We start from the raw sequence: 9,092 nt of genomic DNA on the forward strand, positions 1-9,092 counted from the left end.
ACCAAAGGCGGCGGGACCGTTCGGGAGGGCTCATCCGTACGGAGCTTGGGCAGTTTTTACAGCACCGCAGCTGAACTGGCTCTAGCACAGGTTGTACTGATCGAAGCGCATCGGCCGAGGTGTTGCCGTGTTCGTCGGCAGCGCCGTGTTTATACTGCTTATTAAAAAGCACAGTGAAGTGAGAGCAGACAGACACCCTGTTCCGAAGCAGCCTCAGCCTGGCCCAGTGGTGCCCAGCACTGGCTGGGCCGGCAGGACCGAGGCACCCTTCTGTCCCCTTGGCTCTGAGCTGGGGACACAGCTGCCTGGCAGGAGCACCTGGCTGCTGGGTTTTGCTCTCTGGAGCTGACTTTGCTGTTTAGGATAAACTGAATTTAACCCACAGCTGTCTGGTTTTCACTTAAGGAGGACCCGGAGCCTGTCCCAAGGGCTCAGGCTGATGGAACACAGGATTTATTTTATTCCCCTGCCCTTCAGCAGTCGTTAAACCAACTGCTGGTTTTTTAGGAAGAAGTGTTTCCTTCTGAGAACTCGTCATGCTGATAAAGTTCCTTCCTGCAGTGTCCCCAAGGCTGTGCGTTTCTGCTGGAGAGGCAGGCACGGTGTGGCACGGCTGGGAGCCGGGCACTGCCGGGCAGAAGCTATTGGCACCAGTTTGAGGCCACAGCAGCACACCAGGCAGGATTTGAGCTCATCTTCCACAGAGGAGAAGAGGGATCCTGTTCTTCCCACTCCTCCTTCCCATGAAGTCCCGCTGGTATTTATAACCCCGCGGGCTGAGCTTGGCTCAGCTACCCACGTGTTCTTCCTCCTCCATCCTGGCCCTCTCGGGCACCTTCCTTCCGGGCATGTACCGCTTCCCTCCACACACGGAGACCCTGCGAAGTCCGCGCGCATGCACCGTTCACAGCGAGCACCATCTGCTCGGGGTTGGCAGGACGTGTCCTTGTCGGTGGAGCTGAGCGAATGCCGTGGCAGCTGGGCCCGGGGTGGCGGTCGCTGCCGTCGCGTTGTCTGCAGGGGCTGCCGTCCCCTTGTCTGCTGAGGCCGCTGTCCCGCGCGCACCGGTGCTGCGGAAGGGGATGAGCCTACCTGGGAAAAGGTCTCTGAAAAGGATCAGGCTCCAAAATAACGGATTTTCTGTGCTGCTTCATGAGCTGCTGTCCCAGCTGGAGGGGCTGTCCTGTGCCATCCTGGCGCAGCAGCTTGAGGAGGGGTTTCCCTCGGAGGGTGCCGGGTTTAACCACTTCACTGCTGCTCCTCTGCCTCCCCACGCTGGCTTTGCCTGGCGAAGCCCAGGGCTGCTCTCCAGCAGTGACAGTCATCAGTCAGTCATCACTCAGCAGTCATCTGGCCCCACAGTCGTCTTGTCCGGCTTAATTCAAAACTCGTATGGGACCAGTGCAATAAACTCTTTATCAATTGTCACGTTAAAGTCTCTCCTGTTCAGAAGGAAAGGGAGTGGCTTTCCCTGCCCCCAGAGCGAGGTGTCTGGCTGAGGTTTCAGCTGGCTGCACCGACTGCAGGTGCTGGGTTTTGTCCAGGGCTGCTGCTTTCTAGTGCTAGCTGAGAAAATAACTGTCCCGCAAAATAGTTGTATAGAGATTACAGCTAAAGAAGCTCCATAGCTGTGACCCCAAAGCTGCTCTATGCGAGGAGAGCATCTTGTGCTGACAGCACATGGCAGCGAAGGGTGTAATTGAACGGGCTCTGAAAAAGGCTGAATTCTAAATATAGAGGAGGACCACGCTACGCTCAATACTGTTTTGGAAAGTGTGGCTGAGCCATCATTACGTACCTTCCCCTCCTCCACCGATGCGGCAGGGTGTCAGAGCCTGACGTGTGCGATACTGGGTTTCGCTTTCTGGGGTTATTTTGGGTTTAAATCCAGCGGGTTTTTCTAGGGTAGGATGTGTGCTGGTTTTAGGGTGAAGAGCAGGTCTGCTGCTGCTTAGACTGCCGTGTCACTTAGGAGTCTGAACAGGCGAGAGGTGTTTTTTATACTCGGTCTCGATTTCTGTGTAATCTCAGCAGAAGAATGAGATGTCTTCAGCAGAGCCAGCCAGGATTGTTCTAGCAGGCAGAGGGGCTTTACCATGTTGCAGAAGCAAGCAAGGGAGCTGGCGGTTTGGAGGTGCTCTCCACAGCTTCTGGTTTTTCTAAAACCAGTCCTCAGTGCTGCGTGGATCCCCAGAGAGCCAGCTGAAGCCAGCTGAGATCTGGCTTAGACTCCTCAATGTCTAGGGGTCCTATCTGGGCCTGGTCTGTGGTACCCACAGATGCTGAAGGTGCTGTGAAAGCAGACGCAGCCAGTGCAGAGGTTCTCCCTTGTTTTAAGCTATAAAAAAAGCTGAACTCTTCTCCAGTACAATTATTCTTAGCTTCTGAAATAAGAGGATAGTAGAATTCTGCTGAAACTTGGCTGGCAGAGAAGTAACGTGTTCTGGAAGGTCTTGTGGGACACTATGACATGAAAACACTGTCAGCCTTGCAGGTGATGGAGTTGGAGCTGCGCCACTTTTCCAGCCATGCTTAGAGAAGCGTCTCTGCAAGATAAGGGAGATCTGCATCCCAAACCCCACTTCCTACCCTCCGGTGTCGGGGAGGGGATTTCAACTATTTAGGCTGAGTCTGGAGCATCCCGTGGGGTGGGGAGGGACAGTAAAGCTTGCGAGACGTTGTCCTGCTTGCAGCGGAGTGGAGCATGACTGGGCTGGAGATGGGGATTAGAGCTGTGATCAGGTGACGCTGGGGTGGCGTTGGCAGCCACTCAGCCCTTTATAAACCAGCTTAACCCTGTGGTCACTCTGCCTCACTGGTGGGCTCTGCCAGGCCTTCGCCCAGCCCCGGTGCTCAGCTGCCTTGGCCGCCTGTTGAGTCCGGTCTGCTGGCTCCATCCTCGGGGTAACTGGTGGAGGTTTAAGGTTTAAGATCTGGCCTTGCTGTGGCAACTGTCTGCAATAAATATTACAGCTTCCTCCAAGCATGAGGTCAGTGTTTATCACACTTCTCGCTGGAATATTTCCCCATGTAAAGGACTTCAGCTCCTGAAAGTGCTTTGAAAATGGTCTCGGGGGCTGGGAGGACACAATCGCCTGTTTTGGTGGAAATCTGGCCTCATGCAAACTGTCACTGGAGTGCTGTCACCCACCCAGCCAGGAGGTCCAGTGAGAATATGAAGGACGTGTCGACTGCTAAATTTGTGGGTTCAACTTGCAGCTTGAAGGAACCAACTCCTCCTTTGCAGGGTATTTTGATGAGTTGCTTTGAAACTTGCAGTGACCCTGGTGCTTGGGGTTTTTTAGGCAAGCGGATTTGGTAGCAGAACACCTAAATAAAGGCAGATGCAGAAGTGTAGGTTTTTCTAAGAACCTGTTGCTCACCATCCCTGCAGCTGGGTGTGCTTCGCTCCTAAACCTCACCTACCCGCTGCTGCCTTGGCTGTAGTGGTTGGTTCCAGCTTTGAAATGGGGTCAACTCAGCAGAAGACTCTCGGTTAGATTTTGGGACAAAACCTGGACATCACTGTGCTCCCCTGCCCCTGTGTGCTCGCTGCATTCCAAACCACTACAGAAATGGGGGGGATGGGCAAATAGAATTACCTTGTGATTAATTTCTTAATTGTCTAAAGCCCTGGCAAAGGTGTTGTGCAGTGGATTTGTGCATCCGCTGTCAGCTGACGCCTTGTTTCTCCTCCATGTTGTGCTTTTCTTCCTTTCTGGGTAGCCGTAATATTTACTCACCAGACTCAGGATGTTTAGGGTGTGTTTTCCTAATATTACGGCTAGTGGAGCCGTGGATTTCTGTGGACATTCCCATAGTGGACAGTAAAGGTGTTTCTGCACCAGCTGACAGTACAGTGTGATGGTATAGCCAGGCACGAGTGAAAAGCACCTTTATGCTCCTGCAGAACCATACTCTGTGTTCGCAGCAGAGATACGGAAGGTAGGAAGTCAGGCAGGAGTTGCACCCACACATGCTCGCCTTCGCTCACATTGCGCCTCGGCCCCGGACATCAGGAGGAGTTGCTCGCTCGGTAATTTTCTGATCTTTTTTGCTCGGTGAAGCCACCGAGATGCAGAACTCGAGTCTCCTGTCACCCACTTGCTTTCCTTTGCAACAGCTCGTTGCGGGGGAGCAGCTTGTGCAAGGCGCCGTCAGCTCCGCTGCTCGTCTCCAAACAGCGGTTCCTCCTCAGACTGTGTGTTGAGAAACCCGCCACGGAGTTTTACTTGTGGCCACGTGGTAGACGCTGGAGTTCAGGCATGTTTTGGGACTGATGACAGAGGTCTTCTTTTAAGGCGACTATGTCGAGGCTGGGAGGGCAGATGGGGTTTGGTTTTCTGCAGGACTTGGAGAAGTGGGTCTGGCCTATTTGGCCAAGTAGGTCTGGAGCTGCTGGTTCAGCTGAGCGTGGAATAAAATCTTAACGCTTGCATAGGCAGGACTTTAATCACTGGGTGCCAGAAGTTGTTTTAACTCCGCGCTGCAGAGGCATGGCTTTTACAGCACGTCTGTAGCTCGGTCGGTAATTATTAGCGGTGGCTAGATGGTATCAGTCCTGCCATTCAGTGAGTAGCTTTTGATCTATCTGTCAGTTCTGCCAGGGGTTTTCTGTGGGCTGTATAATTAAAATCACATTCCAAATAATCCCCCCTTCCCCTCTCTTGTTTTTCCAGGAGGCGAAGGGCGGAGTGGAGATGGGCAGCAGACCGTGCAGCCATCGTCAGTCGCTGGAATTGGCTCCAAGCCCACGTCTCGGACCTGGAGTACCGAATCCGGCAGCAAACGGACATCTACAAGCAGATTAGAGCCAATAAGGTGAGGGCTGGGGGTTATTTCTTTTGTTTTTGGTTTTATGTGTGGGGTTTTTTTTTTAAACCCTTCCATTCTTTCTTTTTGGGAGTAGCTGACGATGGGGATGAAGAACAAGTTAAGAGACTTGCTGAGGAAGTGAGGGGACTGGAGGAAGTTTGCTTCAGATGCTATCACATAGCACAGGCTTAAAATTGAGCCTGTCATAAAATAAGACTGTTCTAGGTGCTGACCTTTCTCTGTGGAAGGAATTATTTTTCTCAGCCTTGCTCTCAGGTGTCAGGAGAACAGGAGTGAGGAGAGAAGGGATGGAGAAGGAATTGTTACTGAGGCTTGTTCAGGCATGCACGCCTAAATGTCAGGTCGTGGAGGGAGGAATATCTGGAGTTTGTGGCAAGAAGGCTCATGGTATTGCATCAACTTCCAGATCCTCAGGAATTCAGAGTCCAGCAACCGCTTTTCTCCAGATGTGTGTGGGGCTCTGGGGGTGGAGAGCAGGGCAGGGAGAGCGGGCTCTGCAGGTCTGTGGAAAAACAGGCTAATTGCGGGGGTAGGGAGGGCAATAAATAACTCGGGGGAAGAGCATGGCTTGCTGCACAGAATCCATCGCCCAGATTAGAGCGAAAGGCTCCGGGAAGCGGACTGTATGTCACATTAATGAACCCGGTTCAGAAAGAATTGTCTCCCTTCTGTCTTAAGGAAGCCAATCATGCAAGATGGTTTCTAAGTATAAAATGCAAAACAGCTAAACATTTATATGCTCAAAGTTGAGTGGCGGAAGAAATGAGAGAACTCCTCTAATGAAGTGGAAGATTCAGTGCTGTCACCAGGTGATGACAACCTGACAGACGGGAGGCACGGCCCGCTAACGGCTGCAAGCACCTCATGTGTTTCTGTCGGAGGTCGCAGTCTCGGTCTGAAAGGAGAACATCACAGTGCTGTGTCAGAGTTGAAAGGTACATCTGAGGTTTCGGAAAACAGGATGTCATCATTTTTGAGTTGTTCAAACAAAACCTCCTCAACTGCATTAACCCCACACACGAATTCCAGGTAACGGTTGCCGCAGCGGCAGGAGAGTTCAGGGGCTGAGGATTCATTGGGCAGTGGCTGTTCTGCCTGAACAGGAAAGCGAGTGTGGAATGCCCCATCTTTCTGATAGACTTCATGGAGACCACTGCCTGCACCCAGCTGTTGTTGTCATGGTGTCACCGAGCTCAGGGATGCTTTGTGACACGGGGTCTGTTTTCATCAGTGAAAAACTCGAGTGAAGTTGATAAAAGCGGCTTGGGACAAGGATAGGAGACAGAGAAACGAGCGCGTGTTTCAGTAACACAAGAAATGCTGCAATGGATTTGGTTTCAAATTGTACAAGAACAACAGTTAAAGAATTTGGAGACACCTTGTTTTTTCTATCAACATAACTCGAGCTTCTTTGGCCTTCAGGAGGTTAAAGTGCAGCTGCCGCAGGAATTCCAAGTTGCTGTTCTATTTTATTCTTTTTTTAGGTTATAATTACCTTTGTGTGTTAAGGTTTACATTCCAGTGTACCGTTCAAGAAGGATGTTTCCCTTTCTCAAAGCCAAGCAAGAGAAGGGGCAGGCAGTAGAAAATAACGGTCTGTTTTGCAGGTACACTGCTGCCCGGGTGTCGCAGCAGTGATGGTGTTCTCGGCACATCTGGATCGGCTCAGTCGGAGCCTGGTGAGGAAATCAGAGAGTGTGTTCAGAGTTGGGTGTAAGGTCCTGTGATTTCTGGCGTTGGGGCTGTTGTGCCTTCGGTTTTGTGTTGGTTTTGAAAAGTGAGTACAGTTAATTTCAGGGACTGGATGTCCATGAAGGTAATAAGGTGGGTTTGTTTCTTTTCACCAAAGTGCTTTTTTGGCTCTTTTTGAGATGGGGAGTGGCTCGGTGCTGCTCCCCCCACGCAGTCTTTGCACCTCCCTGTGTGTGTGGGTGGCAGATGCTCCGCGTTTGGAAAGGAACAGACAGCGTTTTTTTCTCTCTATCTCTTAACGAGTTTCACTCTCTTGATGGAGTAAGAGGTCAATTAAGATGAAGGGCTCCTGCAGGAATTGCGTGCGGTGGCAGACGTGGTCGAAATACAGGGACTAAAACTCCTTCGATGCAGGTTGTTTTGCACATCGTCCCTGCAGACCCAGGTTCCGCTTGTTCGGGACCATCCAGGATGGGTTCGCTGTGTTCCCTGTGTGCTTTGGTCTGATCTCAGCGCGGCCTGTCCCCGGGGAGGGCTGTGCGCTGGGCCAGGCTGCTGAGTCCGGAGAAACGCGTGATGGGAAGGGTGGGACGGCGGTTAGGAGGAGCCTCTTGCTGCAAGAATTTGCAGCACTCACAGGAGTTTCCTGTGTCCACAGTGGAATGTCGGACTCAGGGCACGATAAGAGGTGCTGCTGCTCGGTGGGGCTGTTTGGGACACTTTGTCTCTTTCTGATGTTCTTTAATGTGTGTCAGGCTCTTCCTCGCCCATTCATCCCTTGGCAGAGGCTGCTGACTGTTACAGGGCTGTGAGACATCTCAGATCTGCCTCTGTCTGAGACCTGTACTGCTGACTTCTTGTTAATACCATAATTAATGATGAAAATGGGAGTGAAGCAGCAGTGAACTTGCCCATAAATATTGGAGGGGGCCCTCCTGGTTTTCTTCTGGTGAAAAGCAAGCGCTGTATGACCTTGGAATAATTCAGACGTGCTGCTCCTTTCCCTTTCCTGGAAAGGAGTTTGAAATTCAGTGTTGCCCTTCTCATTCCTCTCTGTACTCAGAAGTGTGTGAGTAATGGAGATTTAAAACTCGTGGCAGCAAAGCAGAGAGCACAAGCCCTCAGCACGAAGATGTGGTCCAGCCTCTGGGTCTGTAGGTCCATTGAGGCTGTCTCATGGGCCAGGAGCTGGGAGAGGACAGCCACAGGCCTGGTTGGTTTGGGCAGTGTGGCTAATGTACGAGGGCACAAAAACAAATCTGTGCCTGTCGCAGGGGAGGCTTGTTAAGCGTTGCCTTTGCTCCAGAGTCTCCGGGAAAGGAACATCTAAACAGCACCCACAGCATATAGCACTGATTCCTGCTCCATCCGGAGCAGCTCCCTTCACCCTGTAAAGCGATGGCAGAAGTCCTTGGTGGCTGTTTCTGTTCCTGACGCTCATGCTTCCCCATCTCATTCTCTGGCTGAGCAAGAAGCCCGAGTGCTTTTTAGAGTGTCAAAGGGAAGCAATTTCCCTGGTTCCAATTTTACATTCAGTCCCAGTTTCTCCCCTTTCATGTCTGCTGTCTCCCACACCTGACCACTGGAGATGACTGACCTCTGCTGAAGAGGATGTTTCCAGAAGCAGTGGTGAAGTGCGGTGGGTTGCTTTTGGAGAGGGCTCTTTCAAGAGCAGAGGAAAAGCACAGCAGCATTTAACTGGGTTGAGACTTGCAGCTTCTCTCACCCACTAAACGTCCTTTTGGGAGGTCGGAAAACTTGAGACAATCATCATCATGTTTATTCTAGAAGCTGGCTACTTCCTCATTGCTGGTCAGACGCCATGTACAGTTGTGTTTAGCTTATGAACTGTTTTTTGATAAAGTATCCCTGAACTTTCTGGAAAACCACTCATCTCTTGTATAGATGATGGTGTCAAGGCATAAGATCAGCCTTATGAGCGGCTTCCCTGGCCGCGTGGTCATGTAAGATTTGACTCGGTGGACTTTGAGGGAAGCCTTGCAGCTCCCTCCTCTCCCCAGATAACGTGTCAGGTTCCCCTCCAGGCTCACACTGTAACCTCTGAAATTGTTCTCAGATGACTGATCCGCCTGTCCTTAATCGGAGCAGCCGTCTGTAGTTCCTTGTTTGACCAAATGCAAACTTGTCCTGGCTCGTCCTGGACTACATCCGCGGTCCCACCAACGCTCTAATCCCTTGCACATCTTAGCCTGCTTTGTTAGGGTATAGCTCAGAATGTGCATAATTATAATGATTTTATTTTGTTTTGTGTTGCTTAGCGAGAAAGCAGCCCTGCCTTTAGAGTGAGCTTCACTTGGAGTGAACCGTAAACAGGACAACGCATGTTAAGCCTGATAAAATGGAGCTCTGCCGCTCTGCTCTGTCCCCCAAGGTTCACAGCAATGGCTTGTTTATCAGTGTTTTTCTTCCCTCATTGAATTTTGTGAATATCACTTCGAAAAAAAATCTGCTCGGAGTAACAAGTCTGAGCCTAGATTTTTGGCACCCGCTCAGAATGGTTTGCGTGGCTGTGGCGGCGGGTTCCACTTGGTGCTGTGACAGCA

The 9,092-nt window shown here is 51.3% G+C and overlaps 1 protein-coding gene across 1 annotated transcript in view; it reads left to right on the forward strand.

The window, feature by feature from the left end:
* Positions 1-4,307: 4,307 nt before the first annotated feature.
* LOC104488874 (KAT8 regulatory NSL complex subunit 1-like) overlaps positions 4,308-9,092 on the forward strand; it is a gene marked incomplete at its 3' end in the record, with an annotated part of 24,557 nt that continues 19,772 nt past the window's right edge. The window contains exons 1-2 of the mRNA XM_010130967.1: positions 4,308-4,360; positions 4,680-4,821. Coding sequence (XP_010129269.1) covers positions 4,308-4,360; positions 4,680-4,821 — 195 coding nt within the window. The remainder of the gene's footprint in view (positions 4,361-4,679; positions 4,822-9,092) is intronic.

Source organism: Buceros rhinoceros, unplaced genomic scaffold (assembly GCF_000710305.1).
Source record: "Buceros rhinoceros silvestris isolate BGI_N320 unplaced genomic scaffold, ASM71030v1 scaffold3772, whole genome shotgun sequence".
Classification (NCBI taxonomy): Eukaryota; Metazoa; Chordata; class Aves; order Bucerotiformes; family Bucerotidae; genus Buceros; species Buceros rhinoceros.